Raw genomic sequence first — 21574 nt, 5'->3', positions numbered from 1 at the left:
AGAGTTATTCACTTGGTTGAAAGAAAGGTTTGTGCCTCACAATAGTGTTTTTAAGTTTCAGTATCAAGAAGAGAAAGGAATAAACTTTGATTCACTGAAAAGAACAAAAGAGAGTGGCTAATAACCCTGGATTACCAGATGGCCATACTTGAAGTCACACTGGTTTTGTCCTGTATCATTGGGCTGCTGCTGCTGCTGCTAAGTTACTTCAGTCGTGTCCGACTCTGTACGACCCCATAGATGGCAGCCCACCAGGCTCCCCTGTTCCTGGGATTCTTCAGGCAAGAACACTGGAGTGGGTTGCCATTTCCTTCTCCAATGCATGAAAGTGAAAAGTGAAAATGAAGTCGCTCAGTCATGTCCGACTCTTAGCGACCCCATGGACTGCAGCCTACCAGGCTCCTCCGCCCATGGGATTTTCCAGGCAAGAGTACCAGAGTAGGCTGGCATTGCCTTCTCCGATCATTGGGTTAGGCACTATTTATTAGTCATGTTCCTTTTGAATTAAAAGACTCTCTGACTTCATCCTCTATTAAACTGCCATAAAATTATCATCATCCTAGGAAAAGCAATGGGCTTCCCTGGTGGCTCAGACTATAAAGAATCTGCCTGCAGGCAGGAGACCTGGTTTTGATCCCTGGATCTGGAAGATTCCCTGGAGAAGGGAATGGCAACCCATTTCAGTATTCTGGCCTGGAGAATTCCCTGGACAGAGGAACCTGGTGGGCTATACAGTTCATGGGGTCGCAGAGTCTGTCACGACTGAGCAACTTTCACTTTCAGAAAAAGCAATGGTATAGGATTGTGAGCAGATATACAGGTAAACTAACTCAGCCTGGATCAGAGTGTGTGTGTGCCTTTGCCACTGGGCACTCAGTGATTCACATGAGCAGATTAGAATCAGCTGTAGCTGAGAATCTGAACCAGAAAAAAAAAAAAAACAAAAACACAAAACCAGTACTTATCAGAGTGCCAATAGCCCACTGAAGTAACAGGTGAACCCATGATTAAATGAAATATTTTCAGGAAAATCAAGATTACTGCTTTTCAGATAGTACATGAAGTAGATGGAGGTAAGGACCACAGAGTCTGAAGTCTATGCACTCAGTTCAGTTCAGTTCCGTCACTCAGTCGTGTCTGACTCTTTGTGACCCCATGAATCGCAGCACGCCAGGCCTCCCTGTCCATCACCAACTCCCGGAGTTCACTCAGACTCACGTCCATCGAGTCAGTGATGCCATTCAGCCATCTCATCCTCTGTCATCCCCTTCTCCTCCTGCCCCCAATCCCTCCCAGCATCAGAGTCTTTTCCAATGAGTCAACTCTTCACATGAGGTGGGCAAAGTATTGGAGTTTTAGCTTCAACATCAGTCCTTACATTGAAACACCCAGGACTAATCTCCTTCAGAATGGACTGGTTGGATCTCCTTGCCATCCAAGGGACTCTCAAGAGTCTTCAATACCACAATTCAAAAGCATCTTTGGTGCTCAGCTTTATTCACAGTCCAACTTTAACATCCATACATGACCACTGGAAAAACCATAGCCTTGACTAGACGGATCTTTGTTGGCAAAGTAATGTCTCTGCTTTTCAATATGCTATCTAGGTTGGTCATAACTTTTCTTCCAAGGAGTAAGCATCTTTTAATTTCATGGCTGCAGTCACCATCTGCAGTGATTTTGGAGCCCCCAAAAATAAAGTCTGACGCTGTTTTCACTGTTTCCCCATCTATTTTCCATGAAGTGATGGGACCAGATGCCATGATCTTCGTTTCCCGAATGTTGAGTTTTAAGCCAACTTTTTCAGTCTCCATTTTCACTTTCATCAAGAGGCTTTTTTAGTTCCTCTTCGCTTTCTGCCATAAGGGTGGTGTCATCTGCATATCTGAGGTTATGGATATTTCTCCTGGCAATCTTGATTCCAGCTTGTGCTTCTTCCAGCCCAGAGTTTCTCATGATGTATTCTGCATATAAGTTAAATACTCTCTATACATATTGCAATGACCAATATAGACCTATTGAATGACTCCCAATATACTTTTAGAAAATATGCAAAAACTGTTTGAACCTGAAGCCATGAAAGTGCTGTAGAATGTTAGAGGCATATATATTCTTATATATTACTTAGTTAAAATCTGTTAGAACAGTGGGGGATATGTTTTCTAAATGATGTGATTTTTGTTTTGTTTTGCTGACACATGTATTATAGTTCCTTTGAACCCTGAATATCAATAAGAAAATTTCCAAAGCATTTTTAATAGAAATGTATGCCTTTGTGAAATAAATTAGGAAACAGCAAATTTTGAGAAAAGGCACTTATTTCCCAATGTTTTAAAAGAAAACAAAAGAGAGAAAAAACAATTTGAAATCATAACCAGTTAGAAATTGAAGTCTAATAGCTTTACTACAAGATGGCTATTAAAACTCATCAAATTAGAAGAAATATTATTAAATGAAATATGAAAAATAAAAATAAAAATGAGAAGGTTCTGAACATGCCTATTGTTTTTGTAAAATTGTCTAAATTAAGATGGTGATCCTTACCATTCAGAGAGAAAAGGATCATGAAAAAGCTTATTTGGCCAGATATCTGCTTACTTGGTGCAAGAGCATATTCAGGTACATCATACAATAGAATATCATTTAAGCATAAAGGTAAATGACATGCATATATATGTACAACCCAAAGAAACCTTGAGAACATTATTCTAAGTGTTCTCTTAGTTCATTATTCTTTCTTTCTTATCTTTAATTATCTTGATAGAACTGTACATTAATTGATAGGTAGGCATCTTTCTTATCTTTATTTATCTTACCTATTCATTATTGTTTCTTTCTAAGAAGAGAGCCGGACATACAAAGCCAAATATTGTTTCATTCGACTTATATGAGATGTCCAAGGTAGTGAAAGCACAGACACAGAAAGGCAAAGATGGTTGCCCTGTAATGGGGCAGGAGAATGAGAAGTACCTGCTAATGGGAGTGGACTATCTTTATTGGGATGGTGAAAATGTTCTGGAATTTGATAGTAGTATTGGTTGTGCAATTTTTTGAACATATCAAAAACCAGAGACTTGTACTCTTTAAAGGATGAGTTACATGGTATGTGAATTGCATCTCAATGAATTTTAAAAAAAATTTTGAGTCAGTATGTTATAGAAAGAACATACTAGAAAAATTACTAGATGCATGTTTTTAAATTTAGGATATACCAAATAAACGTGGTGACTCGAATAGATCAAAAAGGTAGCTAAGTTAAATATTTATTCAGGAGAGAAAGGTTATATGGGAATTTTGACTTTTTACCTATTTTTTTTGGTAAAACTTAAACTGTTCTAAAAATAAAGTGTAGAAATTAAAGATAATTTAAGAGTAGGAATAATTATTCTACAACTATGGAAATATTATCTGATTAAATTATTATTATTTGTAATTATTATGATTAATTATTAATTTAATTATTAAATTATTAAACACCTCTTCTTCCACATGTTTTTTAGTGCATGCCTGCTTAGTCATTCAGTCAGGTCCAACTCTTTGCAACCCCTTGGACTGTAGACTGCCTGGCTCCTCTGTCTATGGAATTTTCCAGGAAATAATACTGGAGTGGGTCGATATTTCCTACTCCAGGGAATCTCCCTGACCTAGAGATTGAACCTACATTTCTTGTGTCTCCTGCACTGGTAGGGGAATTCTTTACCATTGTGTCACCTGAAAAGGCTTTGTCTTCTTTAGGAAACCATGCAGATTATCCTATTGTGAAAATAAATTCTCATTATGAAAGTTGTGGTAGAATTTTCATGCGTTCATTTTCTAAATCCTCAGCAATATGTATTTGTTCATATTTAAAATGTTTCATATATGTGTAGGTCAGGAGTATACATATAAATTACACATGAGATCTATATGAAAAAAGAAGTTACATACAGAGAAAATGTTGTGATACATGCTATGAGAGCCATTAGAAGGGATAGAGACAAAAAGGAAAATGGTCTAAATTCCTTGAAGGAAATGCCTAAGTTCTAAAAGCAGGAGAGCACTCAGAATGTAAAAAAACTACACATATTGATATGCATAAGATCAGGAATAAGATACAGATTCATACTTTCTGTTGAAAAATCCACACAGCATTTGTATGAAAAATGCCAGCAAATAAAAGATGAAAAATATTATTTTCTTCTTCATAGGCTCTTATGTATGGTTGAAAACAGGAATAAGATGATCCCTTGGAGGAGGAAATGGCTACCCAATCCTATATGCTTGCCTGGAGAATTTCATGGACAGGGGTAACTAGCAGACCACAGTCTAGGGGGTTGCAAAGAGTCGGACACAACTGAACACACTCACACACACAATAGAGAGAAGGTAATTTATTTGAGAATTTATTTTAGAGATAATCACTGAGACCTGTACATTTTATAGAACTGAGGACAATAGCAAAAGCAAATGATGTTTCTGGCTTGGCTGAATGAGTAAATAACGGTAACTATTTCTAAATTGAGAATATTTTTCAAAAGTACTTGATAAAAATACAATGTATCCTGATGTGCAATCTTTTTCAAGAATAGTACAGTAAACTCCCTTATACAATGTACCCAGGGTCACAAATGATTTTTCATTTTGTCCCATTTTGCTTTATCACTCAACAAATGACTAGATAGATGGATTGATAGGTAGATAATTGGATAGATTATTTTTCTGAAGTGTTTTTGAGTAAATTAGAGACATAATATTCCTTTAAAGCTAACTATTTTGTTATATATTTCTAATCTAATAATCTAATAGATTAACTTTTTCCTAGGGAAATATAGTATATAGTATATAGTATATAGTAGTATAGCCAATATCGGGACATTTAGCACTAAAGACATTACAGCCTAAGTAGTATTCCATATTCCAAGTTTTCAAAGACTTCTATACCTTTATTTTCTTGCCCCAAATCCAATTCAGATACACAGTGCATTTAATATTCATGTCCTTTTAGACTTCTTTAACCTATAGCAATTTCTTTAACTTGATACATTTTCTCCTTTGTTTTGTTTCATTTCTGAGAATTCATTGACTTAATATTTTAAAACTTTGTGTTGAAGTCTAACATATGTATAGAAATATATTGTACAGCTTAAATAATTTTTCACAAAGTAAGCATAAATACGTAACAACCCAGTTGAAGAAGAGAATACATTACTTGCACCTAGAAGCCCCTTTATGAATTGTTCATTATATCACCATATCTGCAAGTAAACGGAAAGATTTATGCTCACAGTTCCCCTCTTTTTTGATTCTTACTTTCATTACCGAGGTAGAGTCCATAATCTTATTAACAGAGAATTGACATGTGCTAATAGGATCCTAAAACCATCTAACATGCTGGCAGATTAAAAACAACAACAAATATAACAAACAGAAAACTCAAGAATCTCAAATAACATGTTGTTTTATTATATTGTGAAACCGTTACCATTCACAAAAAGTAAAACAGCAAAGTATTATTTATGGTAAATTTTACGAATGGAAGATTTTTACCATTTGGATACGGATCTGCTTCATCTTTGCACCATAGATAAGTGGATTGAGAAATGGAGGGACCAGCAAGTAAATGCTAGAAATGAGAATATGGATAAAAGTGGGGATGTGAGAACCAAACCTATGTGCAAAGAAGGAGAAGAAGGCAAGAAAGTAGAACTGGAGGAAGACACAGATGTGAGCGATACAAGTGTTGAATGCTTTCAACCTAGCCTCCTTCTGGGGCAAACGAAAAACTGTGATAAATATCTGTATATAGGACAATGTAATGAAAGAGAGATCAAACACTGCAATGTTGAAAGCCACAAATAAACCATAGATTTTGTTGACCCGGATATTTCCTGCAGCCAGTTTCACAATGGCCATATGCTCACAGTATGAGTGGGAGATGACTGTTTTGTGGTAAAATTGCAATCGGAATTTTATCAGTACTAGGCAAGGGGCTACAAGAAGGGCAGCTCTGAGTGTTACCGCACTTGCTATTTGAGAAATGAGGTGGGGAGTGAAGATGGCAGCATGTCTGAGTGGATAACAGATGGCTACATAGCGGTCCAGGGCCATGGCCAGCAAGATGCCTGACTCTATGCCCTGAAATGTGTGAATGAGCCACATTTGAAGCAAGCAGGAGTTGAAATATATCTCTGGTATGTGAAACCAGAAGATTCCAAGCATCTTGGGCACAACACTGGTAAGAAGTGCAATATCAGTTACCCCTAGCATGCCTAGGAAAATGTACATGGGCTCATGGAGGCTGGGCTCTGATTTGATGATGATCAGAAGCAAAGAATTTCCGATCATAGCAATGAGATACATAATACAGAATGGAATCCCAATCCAACATTGCACAGACTCTAGGCCTGGGATCCCTATCAGTGTCAACACAGAGGGCATGAAGACTGTGATGTTGGAAATGGACATAGTGTCCTAGGGTCTCCTGATGCAAACAAAAGAATATCTAAGTCAGTGCTGCTTCCTCTTTTAATTCCTATTTTCATCCAAAGTCACAATATTGAATGCATGATTTTTGCCAGAACACTAAGACCATGTCATCTGCCTCATTCAAATATAGAGGTAAAAGACAGATCCATAATGATACATCATTTTTTAAAGACAGACATCTAAAGACAGACAAGCCCTAAAAATGTGATTTGCCACTGCATTAGATAGAACCAGTCAAATTTCCGAGTAAGAGGATCAACTACTGACTCATCTGTTATTTCACTTCAGACCTGTGGACAAAAACAGTATGCTTGTTTATTTTGCTGGCAGCTACATTTTAGGCAGAGGTTGATAATTCGCTCCATATTCCACATTCCAGTTTCTGCTTTAGTACTCTGTTATTCTCAGTCGTTTCTCAGTCTAAAACAGTCAGTTTGGACTGGCAAAATCTCAGACTTGACCATTATTAGTGCAGAATGCTATCCAAGAAAGAGACTAGACCTAGATAAGCTTGTCACCTGAAATAAAAATATATTTGTTTATGTAGTGATCTATATTATATATCTGTTGAAGACTAGATATCTTTCAGAGGAATGTGAAGGGACAGTTTTAGAAAAGATCACTCAAATCCAAAGTTTCTTGCCACCTTTTTACATTTCTAGTAAAACTGCATTAGATTTGCCTATTTTTCCAACAGCTGAAATAACTAAGATTTTGTATTTAAAATGAATAAAATACATTACTGAATACACATACAAAATAAGTACAGTGGACCTTTAGGAGATAAGAAATACAGTAGCAACTGAATAGAGAGGTAAGAGGTCTCATTCTTAATGGTCTAAGGATATAAGAACATGGGGAAATGTAAATTTAATAGTCTTCTCTTTTGAGTTTAAACCTTTCAGAGTTGTCATTAGCATGAGATTTAACTAATTTAAGCTCACTGATTTTTCATTTAAAATAGATAGTCTGAAACACTTGAGCCATTTTTTCTGAGCTCAGGCATAACAATTCAATAGAAAATGAAGGGATGGAAGGATATGCTCCTTGCTGCTGCTGCTGCTAAGTCACTTCAGTCATGTCCGACTCTGTGCGACCCCATGGACTGCAGCCTACCAGGCTTCTCCATCCATGGGATTTTCAGGGCAACAGTACTGGAGTGGGGTGCCATTGCCTTCTCCCATGCTTCTTAAAAGATGTCAAATATAGAACTACACACAGGAAACAGAAAGCTCACCTCAGGATTTCAGAAATGTTTAAGAAGAGAAATTTACAACACGTGAAAAAATGTAATCATTACTCAATTCACTGACAAATGATTTTTTTGAAAACTTTGGACCTTACCCATTATATTAAATTTGCTAACCTGATCAAAGAGTCAGACACAACTGAGCGACTAAACTGAACTTAACCTGATCAAAATCATTTCCTGTTAAGCACTGCATATTTTAAATCAAGAAATTATCAAACTGAACATTAGAGAAATGTTTGTAAGTTTGTGGAAATAGGGTTAGGTTTTTTTCATTCCTTCATAGACTCTCCAATAAAATTGCTTCATGTAAGTAAACTCATAATCAGTTAACCCTACACTGAATGTCAACAAATGGGGCAGTAATGCAGGAAGCAGCTGTGGTTCCTGCTGCCAAACCACAAATGGAAGACTCAAGAGGTCATTTTAATGCTATGCTGCTGCTGCTAAGTCGCTTCAGTCGTGTCTGACTCTGTGCGACCCCATAGACGGCAGCCCACCAGGCTCCCCCGTCCCTGGGATTCTCTAGGCAAGAACACTGGAGTGGGTTGCCATTTCCTTCTCTAATGCATGAAAGTGAAAAGTGAAAGTGAAGTCGCTCAGTCGTGTCCGACTCTTAGGGACCCCATGAACTGCAGCCCACAAGGCTCCTCCGTCCATGGGATTTTCCAGGCAAGAGTACTGGAGTGCGGTGCCATTGCCTTCTCCGTTTAATGCTATAGCTTGTATCAGTCGACATAGATTTATGATAGACTAGTCATTAAATGGCAACCCACTCCAGTGTTCTTGCCTGGAGAATCCCAGGGATGGGGAAGCCTGGTGGGCTGCCGTCTATGGGGTCGCACAGAGTCGGACACACTGAAGCGATGCAGCAGCAGCAGCAGCAGCAGCAGCAACAGCAGTCATTAAAATGAACAATTGGATATCCATAGGTTTGCTCCCCAATAACTAATCGTATATCAATCCATGCATACCTAACTCTAACAATAGTCGTTGTTCCTTCTAAAACATATTCCGAATGATAATGGAAATCCACAGTATTTAACTTTCTGAAGAAGTAGGAGCAATATTTGAGCATGATCTGATAATTACAGATAGTGGATTGGCAGGTGGGAAGTACATGATTGAGTGCAGAGTTGAATGGATGAAGTGACTACTGTTGAAAAAGCTGACAATGAAACATTACAGAGGTAAACTTGGGAACAGTGAGACTTACTTGCTAATTGTTGAGTGCCCATTCTGCTTTTTCCAGATATCTGAAAAGTATTGTCAGTTCTTCATATTGACATCTCTCAACATTTATAACACAGACTCTGCTTATTCCTGTGTGTTATGTGTTCTCAGTCCCTCTTCATTCTATCTGGACTCCCTGTAACAGCACACAGTCAATGTCAGGAACACGAATCCATTTGGTGGTGGAGCCATCTGCGATGAGTAGATATCTCTGGGACAGCCTTTCATGTTTTTTCTCTTGTCTCTGTAATAGACATATTCCATCTTTTGTAAGTTTGTCTGATCATGTTTTTGTATTCATTCTCTAATAAAACCAAAGGCAATATCTGTATTACTTGGAGGCATAGCAGCAATTTATTCAGCTTGAATTGAAGAAGAAAGCTGCTAAACATTAGTTTAACATTCTCTAATAAATGTGTGGAGAAAGAGGATTTATAAACATAAAATGAGGGGCTTATTAGCCACCAGTTAAACCACAAGGGACCCACCAAAGTTTAGTTATGTCCTCTTGGGTTCATCCATACTTAATATCCCTGAAATTATTACTACAACTTACAGATATCTCCTTGCTCTTTTTTTTTCTTTTGCATAACATTCTACATAAGAGATATTTATATATACCAGTGTTCATTTAATAAGCCAAGTTCTTTTTCTGCCTTCCTCATTTCTCAAAGGAAAAAGCAAACATAAAGTCTACTACTATTATAGACATGTTTCTTTGCTAATGAATTCTACTTAAGTAAATAACCTGGAATACTCCCTTTCAATCAGACAATTTGGGAAGAAAAATCTGTATCCATAATGTTCTTTTATTATGCACTTATTTCCTGCAGTCTCACTCCTTTGATTTGTATTTTATTGAGACTATTTTTGTACATTCAGGAAAATTTTTTTTGGTGAATTTCTCAGAGTGACCAATTGTGGTGGACATTTCTAAATCCTACCAGTTGGAGTTCTGAGTAACTGGTTGCACACATGACTATATTTTTTCCACCCCTCCATTTATAACTTCCCTTCTGTTGCTCATCTCTTCCTTCAAAAGAAGTTGTTATGTGTGTCAGATATATGAAGGAATCATTTCATATTCTGTTAATGAAGAAAAGTATTTCTTCAAATTTTTGGAAATGCAGAGAGATTAATTAGTATAACTTTTATCATGTGTGCAAGTAATACATTCTTAGAAAGTCTTATGCATATGATACCTTTCTCTTTGATGTATTTTACCCAGTTTCTAGACTTTATTATATGTAACTAACAGGGAGGCCTGGCTTGCTGTGATTCATGGGGTCTCAAAGAGTCGGACATGAATGAGCGACTGAAGTGAACTGAACTGAACTGAACTTTTAGACATAGTTGATGTAATTTGGATATGTTGGCAAATTTAGGACAAATCTTTTCTGTGGGCTGGAGGAAAGTACTGACAGTGGATTTCAGGGTGAATGAGAGATAGTGATGAAAAGTGAAAGATCTAAATTCTCTTTCCAGAAATTCTTCTGTGAAGGAGAATGAAAACATTATACTGACTCATGTTGAATGGAACTGATTCAGAGATTTTACTGACAACTATACTTCTCTTCAGCCTATTTTTTATTTCCTAATTTACCATGTTGTGTCCCATCTATTCTCTCCTAATAATTGTGTTTAAATTTTGGTGACTCTAAAAGTTCTTTCCTGGATCCTGACGTTCAAGCTATACAAATACAACAGTTATTTTATCTACTCAAAAGAATTCTGTTATCTCCAATATGTCATCTACTAGAATAATATTGCACACATTTTTTTTTCATTTTCTTCACTCTGTTCCCATTAGAGAAGGCTAGCATATCTTATCCAGATTTCAGTTCATGCTGAATATTCTTTGAAAAACTGTCCCCAGTTAATTTTACTCCCAGAAGGATAACAAGTGTTTTTCTTTATTTCAACATTTGGAAATACATTCATGCCTGTCAATCCTTTTGTTTGTTGGCTTTCACTTTCTTTCTTTCTTTGTTTTCTGTTTTCTTGTTTACTTTTTAAAAGTAATTCAATATTCTTTAATATAGGGTGCCATAAATTTTAACTTTTTAACCAAAATTGTGGGTATGTATTCATTATGAAGCATCCATCAATCTTGCAAACTAGGCCCTCAGCAGAGTAAGACTTAAGACCTATTTTCTGTTCATTTCTTATTTTAAAAAAGCTAGTCATTGAGTGACTTTTATCTCCAAAATCTGCTGAAGTGCCCAAATCCATACATTATGAAGTCATTATTAATCCCTATATTAAAAAATCAATTGAGTCTCAAAAACAATGCTGAGATAATTCAATGGAAAATAGTCTTTTATACAAATAATGTTTAAACAACAGGGTAGTCATTTTAAAAAATTAGTTTTCTTCTTAACAAATAATCATAACTTGAAATTGATTATAAACCTAAATGTAAGATCTAAAATTATACAATTGCCAGGAGAAAACAGCATTTTTGTGATCACGTTATGCAAAGATTTCTTAGAAAGGACCAAAAAACATAAAACAAAAGTATCAACTGATCAATATCAGACTTCATGAAAATCAAAAATATTGGTTAACATGCTATGAAAAGTGAAAGTGAAGTCACTCAGTCATGTCCAACTCTTTGCAACATTATGGACTGTAGCCTACCACGCTTCTCTGTCCATGGGATTTTCCAGGTAAGAGTACTGGAGTGGTTTGACATGCCCTTCTCCAGGGGATCTTCCCAAACCAGGGATCAAGCCTAGGTCTCCTGCATTGCAGGCAGACGCTTTACCCTCTGAGCCACCAGGGAAGCCCTAGCATGCTATAGAAAGAGTAAAATAAAACCAGAGACTGGGAGGCAACTTCCCCTTTGCTTGGGGGCCATTTTATACAGAAAAATCACCACTGGAAGCACAAAAATGAGAAAAAAAACACATTATAAAAAGACTGCAAGAAAGGGTACTCATTTATAGTATAAGATCTGAAACAAGAAGGCAGAACATCATCCTGTGGATATGGGAACATGTGCATTGGACAGTTCAAATATTTTGCTGATCTGTGCACAATTACCAATGACAATGAAGACACTGTGAGTGTTGATTTTGATATTTCAAATAAATTTTAACAATTAGGTGAGTTTACAAACACTGAATCTGCAAATTATAAAGGTTTTATATGTATATATTTGCTGTTCAGTTGTCAAGTTGTACCCAACTCTTTGAGAAACAACTGAAGCAACTTACCACATGTGCTTATTAAATATATATATATATATATATATATATATAGTTGTTGATTTACTAACTTCCTCCAACTTTTTGCTACCCTATAGTCTGTAGCCCATCAAGCTCCTCTGTCCATGGGATTTCCCAGGCAAGAATACTACAATGGGTTGCCATTATCTTCTCCAGGGGATCTTCCCAATCCAGGGATCAAACCCACATCTCTTGCATTGGCAGGTGGGTTCTTTACCACTGAGCCACCATGGAAGCCCATATATATGTATGAAAAAAGGGAAGGTGTTAGTCACTCAATCATGTCCAACTCTTTGAAACCCCATGGACTACAGCCTACCAGGCTCTTCTGTCCCTGGAGTTCTCCATGCAACAATACTGGAGTGGGTAGCCATTCTCTTCCTCAGGGGATCCTCTTGACTCAAGGATCAAACCTGTGTTTCCTGCACTGCAAGCAGATTCTTTACTATCTGAGCCACCAGGGAAGCCCCATATATATGCATATACATATACCATGTATATAGATGTATAGTCACACATATGCACATAATACATTAATAGTACAGTGAAAGTGAAGTCGCTCAGCCGTGTCCGACTCTACGAACCCATAAAATGATATGCAGATGACACCACCCTTATGGCAGAAAGTGAAGAGGAACTGAAAAGCCTCTTGATGAAAGTGAAAAGAGGAGAGTGAAAAAGTTGGCTTAAAGCTCAACATTCAGAAAACGAAGATCATAGCATCTGGTCCCATCACTTCATGGCAAATAGATGGGGAAACAGTGTCAGACTTTATATTTGGGGGTTCCAAAATCACTGCAGATGGTGACTTCAGCCATGAAATTAAAAGACACTTACTACTTGGAAGAAAAGTTATGACCAACCTAGATAGCATATTGAAAAGCAGAAACATTACTTTGCCAACAAAGGTCCGTCTAGTCAAGGCTATGATTTTCCCAGTGGTCCTGTATGGATATGAGAGTTGGACTGTGAAGAAAGATGAGAGCCGAAGAATTGATGCTTTTGAACTGTGGTGTTTGAGAAGCCTCTTGAGAGTCCCTTGGACTGCAAGGAGATCCAACCAGTCCATTCTAAAGGAGATCAGCCCTGGGATTTCTTTGGAAGGAATGATGCTAAAGCTGAAACTCCAGTACTTTGGCCACCTCAGGCAAAGAGTTGACTCATTGGAAAAGACTGTGATGCTGGGAGGGATTAGAGGCAGGAGGAGAAGGGGATGACAGAGGATGAGATGGCTGGATGGCATCACCGACTCAATGGACATGAGTTTGAGTGAACTCCAGGAGATAGTGATGGAAAGGGAGGCCTGGCATGCTGTGATTCATGGGGTCGCAAAGAGTTGGACATGACTGAGCGACTGAAATGAACTGAACTGAACTGAAAACTGTAGCCTACTGGTCTCCTCTTTCCATGAGATTTTCCAGGCAAGAGTACTGGAGTGGGTTGCCATTTCCTTCTCTAGGGGATCTGCCCAACCCAGGGATCGAAGCCAGGTCTCCCACATTGCAGGCAGATGCTTAACTGTCTCAGGATTAATAACACCAGGATTAATAATACCACGTCTCACCAAGAATTAATAACACATTTCCAATTATAAGTTAAAATTATATATTTTAACTTAATTAAAGACTGAATGTGTAAAAATAGCATTTTGACTTTGACATTTCATGAATCACTTTTTTTCAGTTTTCTTTTTTCACTGTTATTTACATGGGTTCCTTTCAGTTTGTGTCTTCCAGTCAGTTTTTAGAATAAAGAAACTGAGAGGATAACTTACAATATGAGATTTTAAAGAGACTTAAATACTGGGAAACTTTTCTTAGAAATATTTATGGAGAAAAAAAAAAACTCAACTTACATAAAATTTAAAATTCCCCAAACCTACTTTGCTGTTGTATAAAATGGGGACTACTACTGCCCATGGCTGACTCTGATAGTTATTTTTACTTCAAAATTTGAATTATGATATACATAAATGTATTGTGTTTAATGTCAACCTTAATGTATATATGATAGGGATCATTTACTTATCATCATTGATCAATATGATTATTAAATGTGATGTTTCTTCCCATCCTTATTTCTGAAATAATATACATTCTCCACTGTAACTAGAACAAGTTAATTAACAATAATTTGCAAATAAGACTGATGGGAAAGGCAGGGATATTGTAATTAAAAAATTACCATCACAGGGAACTCAGAAGAAAGGCAGCATAAAGGAACTCATCTGACAAGGGCAGAGCTGTTCAGGCAGACTGAGCTATAGGCATGTGTGTGGGCATCAATGGTGACCATTCTGAAAGGCAAGAGTCACAAACATAAACTCAGAGTCTTTTACATAAACAAAAAACAACCATTATTTTTCTCATAACAGTGCACTAAAAGACAAACTGAAAACTAACAAAGCAAACAGTACTTTTCAAAATTGAATATTTCTGTATTCTCTAGAATATTATGGATGAACATTATATTCATATTTTTCTTTAACTTTTTATTTTATATTGGAGTATATCTGATTAACAAAGTTGTGATAGTTTCACATGTGCAACAAAGAGATTCAGTTATGCATATGTATCTATTGTTTTTGAAATTCTTTTCCCATTGAGGTTGTTGCATGATACTGAGCAGAGCTCCCTGTGCTATACAGGGAGTTTTGTACACTTCAAAGTAAATGTGTGGCAATTTACTTCCAATTTGTGTAGTTTAACTGCAGTTAGCCTCTGCTAGTAACCCCGCTGCCCCAGTCATGACAAGTACATAGCCATGATTAAGTTGCAATATTAAAGTAAGAAAAAAAAAAAGAGAGAGAAACAAATAAATCTTGAGCCACACCAGGTTTTTCTTTAACTTTTTTTTAATTTGGGGGGCACTTTTTAAGCGAAAACCTCCCCCCAAATATACATCTGCTTTTGATAATTGAATTAAAGTATCTAATTTTACATATGAAGAGGATGAGAATTAGAAATGGGACATATACTCAAAAGATTCTCAAAAACACAGCTCTATCCCTGGCTTAACCACTAATGTATTAGTAAAACATTAATATTTCTGTACCCCAATCTCCTCTCCTAAAAATGAAGAGGCTGATCAAACTAAATAAATAAATATTTATTTACCTAAATAAATCTGGACAGATTTACTCCTGCAACATCTATGCAATGAATAAATCTTTAAAAATTTGTATTTCTAAATGTTATTTTCCTAATATTGGGTAAAAAGGAAGCTAACAAGGTATTGCTCAAGTACCACCAAGAATTATCTGAACATATTAAGGTAACGTGCCACTGTAGCTACATACATGTAAATATCCTTTGGATAACAAATAATGCCTTTTCTACTTCAATTTGCTATGGATAGGACAAAATGTAAACTCTATATATTCACGAATTTTTTTTGATTCTATTCTTACCATAACATCCACAGGGCCCAGAATATACACATAATTAATAAACATTTCTTGAATGGATAAGTATCTTAATAAAAATGCTAATGATTTTATGTAACAAACCCCCAATATACCTTATGCAGTATATATGACCTACAATTTAAATATTTCATTTCCTTTCCTATCAAAAAACTTTCCTTTTGCTTCCACAAAATATGAATTTCTTATCTCTTTCAATACCTTAGTGTATTAAAGATTCTTTTGGTGACAAACAATAGAAATTACCTTTGGTTAGATAAAGAAAACAAAAAGCAGGATATTTCATGGTAACATTCTGTGGATGTCATGACAGCTAAGGATAATTTGAATATCTATATCTCAGGTAGGATTAAAGTCAGCCTTCTATAAGACCTCACCAGCAGGAATGGATGACCTCTTTATTGAATCTGGTGACACTATCTGGTCTTAGCTACAATAACTGTTGGATAAGATGCATAATTTCAATATATTGGGTCAGATTATTCAACCTGGACCAAACAATTATATCCCTTATTCTAATTTAATGGGGATGAAATTGTGTCAGGGCAATTCTGAAGAAAAGGAAAGTATGATAAGTGGTCTGGATTCTGTTCACTGGATTCATGTGGCGTGTTTATATTTAGCACATGCAATTGTCCTAGTTTAGCTCTTCCTACACTAAATATTCTTGCTAGTTGCATTCCATTGTACTAGGACAAACTTTATCATCTATGAACTCTCATAACATAATTACTGCAAAGTAACTCCTTATCTCCACTAGAAAATATTCATCTCTTGATTTATACAGGAGCTAAAATATTTCTCCGGCATCAAACAGTAAAAAAGTGCATCATGAACATAATAGAAATATATACATGGTCAAATGCTTGAAGCATTTTGACTGTCTTGAAAATATTTATAATTCTTTTTATAAATATATATGGCTGTTTCTAGGTATTCCGTGTAATCACATACTTATCCATGTTATAGGTTTGTTTTTTTTTTAAGGAAATTATGTTTTAATATTTATTCAGTTGAATGAGTGAATGACTAAGAATGCTAATTAAATATTTTGCAGCAACATTTTATATAGAAAAAAAAAGCTAAATACTTAGATGGTAAACTGGATACTGACATGCTCTGCTCTGATTTTTTGCTTGCTATCATGTTTTGCTACAAAGGGCTTTCTGCAGCATAAAGATGATCAATGCATAGTTCAAAGACTAACATTTGACACAATGAAAACAATATCATTGCATGTTTGCCTAATGATAGGGGATTGGAACACAATGATAAATTATTATTTGGCCTTCTAGATATCTTATAGATTCTTCAGGTAGGCAGAGAATGCTTTTAGAAGGCAAATAAATATTCATGACTTTATCAAACAATAAAAAGCAAAGACATCACTTTGCCAACAAAGGTCCATATAATCAAAGCCATAGTTTTTCCAGTAGTCATGTATGGATGTAAGAGTTGGACCTTAAAGAAGACTGAACACTGAAGAATTGATCTTTTCAAATTTGGTGCTGGAGAAGATTCTTGAGAGTCTCTTGGGCAGAAAGGAGATCAAATCAGTCTATCCTAAGGGAAATCAACACTGAATAACTCATTGGAAGGACTGATGCTGAAGCTGAAGCTCCAATACATTGGCCACCTGATTTAACAGCCAACTCATTGGAAAGGACCCTGATGCTAGGAATGATTGAAATCAGAAGGAGAAAAGGACAGCAGAGGATGAGATGGTTGGATGTTTCTAGCTTTTCAATGGACATGAACTTGGGCAAACTCTGGGAGATGGTGAGGAACACCATCTATAGTCCATGGGGTGCTATAGTCCATGGGGTCACAAAGAGTCAGATACAACTTAACAACTCAACATTACTATATATTACAATATGAGTAAGAGTGCCTCAATTTATAAACCCATGTACAAATAAGATAGATGCTTAGATCATATTATTGTGAATTTACGGAAAAACAAGAGGCCTTCCTCTTTCAATAGCACTATCTATTTGCTGGGATTTCAGCTTTCATTAAATTTTTAAAAACAAAATAGTATTTCTGTTCTCAATTCATTATACAAACTTGCGATCATAGCATAATAAAAAATGCTATTCATTCATTTGTTTATTCAATCACTCATGTCTTCACTGACTATATTTCGCTGGAAGAGTTATCTTAATTTTGAGACTATGTGTTTTCTGAATGCTTTTAGTAATGTATACTTTATGAATATAATGTAACTCATAATACATCTTAAGAAACATTAGAGGATAATAATACGTAAAGTCAAAAGTTGGCTTGCATTATTTAGATATTCATTTGTATATTTTTCTTTGTGAGTGAAATGAAAAGTCTAACATTCAATAGTTTAAATATATTTCTGTTAGCCAAAAAAATGATAATTTTTTTTTCATTTTTTGGAGCAGAAGCATTATAATAGGTGTGTTCAGCAAGCAGACACTAAAAATATATTTTAAATTTGAATGTTTTATAGAATGGCTATAGTTAAATGCTATTTATATGACATACAGCAGATGATAATGTTCACATTTTCTTCTAAAATTTATTTCTATTAATTTTATTTTTCTTATCTACTTCAGGAAATATTAACTAAGTCTGATGTTCATATATCTCGCTTTATTTTTACTTGATATCCCTTTGGTCAAAGTGAATATGCTGAAGGAGAAGGGTAATTAGAAATTGCATTTAAACTAGGCAAAAGAAATAAGTCATGTGAAGATGTCTGTCACATGCTTGACATTTGAAATATAATTTTAAGTTAATAATACCTCTTTTGTTATATGAAATGTGGGCTCATGACAGGTGAAATCTTTCTCTCCAAGACTTTTTAAAAAATGCAAAACAACTAGTTCTTCTATATCCAATGATTGATTCATTTATTAATCAATTATGTATTCAATAATTATTAAGTGCATAATTTAACCAACGTAGTGTTCATTCTCACAAGTAGCAAGCTGTATGAGACACAGTTCCTACAGTAGATAGAGTAAGATCTGAGAAAACATATTACTTATTATTAAAACCAATATACATACTGAAAGTTATAAAGCATTCTTAAATCTTTTTTTCCTGCTTAATTTACTTGTCTTTGAAAAAGTGTAGACATGTGAATTAAGAAATTTCAATGAGAAGTATCAGTTTTTTATACAACTCTATGCATACATGAAACTAGATCATTTGAGTTATATGAAAAGAGTTTGTATGCTAAGAGTCCTGGATAAAAAGCTTTATATTTTGTTTCTTGCTATCACAAATGTAAGTGGTTATACTTTAGTGACTTAGAATTTTTACATTTGAATATTATATCCTAAATTATTCTTAGATACATTTAATCCAATGGATTATAAACTCTGACTTCACAAGACATTATCTCAGGGATTTCAAAAGGTTCTGAGTTGCAGCTTTCTGAAAGATTAAAATTATTTCTGAAAATTAAGTAAAAACAAACAGACTATGAAGGTTGACTGTTTCTATTCCTGGTGAAACTAAATTTCCTCAGAAAAGAGTGAACATGTGTATAAAATTTTAAAATATGCTACTAATGCACCATGAAGATAGATAAAATGCTGTGAGCTGTAATAAGCTCTTATATCAACATATGATTTTTTCAATCTTTAATATAGGAAACTTCAGCAGATTTATAAACACACTTATGAGAAAGGTAATATAATAATTGTGGGCAAATACAGTATGTCAAGAAGCAAAAAAAAAAAAGATTTAGACTACTCAGGGAAAATGTCATGGATGGGTAACCTTGAATCATGGTTAGGATTAGAAATGAGAGACAACAGATGGAAATGATTTCCAAAACTTCACTCCAACAATTTCATACTTAAAGGAGGTTTATGAAGCACATGCCAAGTCAGGCTTTATAATTCCAGTGGACATCAATTCTCTCCTTTAGATCAACGGTCAGTTCTATTTCTCTTTATAAAGTAATCTTTTATTGGTAACTCTGGTGCCAACATGGAGTATAGACATTCACTATGTATTTTCACACTTAAGGTTGATGCCATCATTGACTTGATGACATGTCTACATCACAGAAGAACTGATTCTTAGGGGGAAAAGAAGGCACAGAACTCCTTGGCGGATCTGCTTTGTCTTCACACTATAGATGACTGGGTTGAGCACAGGTGGAACTAGCAGGTAGATATGAGCCATGAAGATGTGGATGAGGGGGGATGAGTGTTTAGCAAAACGACGGACAATAGAGAGCCCAATCATAGGCACATAAAGAATAAGTACAGCACAGATGTGGGATGCACATGTGTTGAGGGCCTTAAATCTCCCCTCCTGAGATGAAATTTTTAATACTGAGTGAAGGATGAAAACATAAGACACAAAAATACCCAGAGAGTCCATTCCCCACAGCAAAGTGATCAGAACTAACCCATAAATAACATTAAACTTAGTGTTAGCACAAGCAAGGCGGATCATGTCCTGATGTAGACAGTAAGAATGAGAAAGGACGTGAGAGTGGCAGAAGGGAAAGAAAGCCAGCCGGGCTAGAAGTGGAATCATGGCAAAGGCACTTCTAAGCAGGGCTACAATTCCAATTTTAGTGATAAGTGTAGGAGTGAGAATGGTGGCATATCTTAGTGGGTGGCAGATGGCCACATATCGGTCAAGGGCCATGGCCAAGACCACAGATGATTCAGTGAAGGAGAAAGTGTGAATGAAAAACATTTGGACCACACAGGTATTGAACTGGATCTCCCTGGAAATGGACCACAGCACCCTGAAGAGTGATATCACTGTGGGCAAGGACATGCCCATGTCAGTGAGAGAAAGCATGGCCAAGAAGTAGTACATGGGCTCATGGAGCCTGGGGTCTGTCCAGACAACATGTAGGATAGTACAGTTACCCATGATTCCAATAAGGTAGAGGAGACAGAATGGGATGGAAATCCAGTGGTGAAATTCCTCATATCCAGGGATACCTGTGAGATAGAAGGTGGAGGCCAGGATATTGCTGGAGTTTGCAGTTTCCATAGGGCTTACTGTTAAACCACAATACCAATTCACAATCACACTTCAGAGGGGGAACAAATGATAAGATCACCACCTGTGTCACAAAAACAAAACAAAACTTCAGTCTGTCCTATAATCTCTCCTAGATTCACCCTCACAGTTTTGCTTTGTTTTTCTTCGTTTCACTGCTGAGTGTCATCAATTACAGAAAACATTCAGTTTTATAACTATAAGGACTTTCCCTTCTCCTCAGATGAAGAACTATTAACAAGCTGTCTAAATATACACAATTTCCTTCTAAAGACACTGCCCCCAGAGCAGCACATACAAAACCATTGTAGATTATATTATTAATTTTATACTTTTCTTTAGAACAATCTTGGCCAGAGTTACTGGTCTTATGTGCTATGCTGTGCTTAGGCGCTCAGTTATATCTGACTCTGGGACTGCATGGACTGTAGCCCTCCAGGCTCCTCTATCCACAGGGATTCTCCAGGCAAGAATAATAGAGTGGGTTACCATGCCAAAAGGGATCTTTCCAACCCAGGGATCAAACCCAAGTCCCCCACATAGCAGACAGATTCTTTACCATCTGAGCCACGAGGGAAGTCCACTGGTGTTATTTTAGCTGTGTAAAAAAAAAAAAAAAAAAATTGACTTTCTACAACACTCCAGTATTCTTGCCTGGAGAATCCTGCGGACAGAGGAGCCTGGCAGGCTACAGTCCATGGGGTCACAAGAGTCGGACATGACTTAAAGACTAAAGAGAGAGACAGAGACAATGGCTTTTATAAATGTCTTCATCTGAGCTTGATAGATTTTTCAGCAATACTTGAATATGCAAGGCATCATTACAGTATTCAGGCAAGATTTGGTCAGGATGGTTCTTATTCTTACTATACATAAGTTTGACCACATGATTGATACCCCAGGGATGGTATCCACATATGCATGCTAACTGGCTTTAGTCAGGTCCAACTTTTTGAGGCCCTA

The 21574-nt window shown here is 36.2% G+C and overlaps 2 protein-coding genes across 2 annotated transcripts; both read right to left on the bottom strand.

Moving 5' to 3' along the window:
* Window positions 1-5505: 5505 nt before the first annotated feature.
* LOC109568948 (olfactory receptor 52A1) lies at window positions 5506-6549 on the bottom strand. The gene has a single exon (XM_019974299.2). It carries the CDS (start codon window positions 6442-6444, stop codon window positions 5506-5508), a length of 939 nt encoding a protein of 312 aa, XP_019829858.2. The 5' UTR covers window positions 6445-6549.
* Window positions 6550-19642: 13093 nt separating this feature from the next.
* Window positions 19643-20602, bottom strand: LOC109568947 (olfactory receptor 51L1-like). Its single transcript, XM_019974297.2, has one exon. It carries the CDS (start codon window positions 20600-20602, stop codon window positions 19643-19645), a length of 960 nt encoding a protein of 319 aa, XP_019829856.2.
* Window positions 20603-21574: the final 972 nt, after the last annotated feature.

This window comes from Bos indicus, chromosome 15, assembly GCF_029378745.1.
Source record: "Bos indicus isolate NIAB-ARS_2022 breed Sahiwal x Tharparkar chromosome 15, NIAB-ARS_B.indTharparkar_mat_pri_1.0, whole genome shotgun sequence".
Taxonomy (NCBI): domain Eukaryota; kingdom Metazoa; phylum Chordata; class Mammalia; order Artiodactyla; family Bovidae; genus Bos; species Bos indicus.
This window is presented reverse-complemented; position numbering and strand designations above follow the sequence as displayed.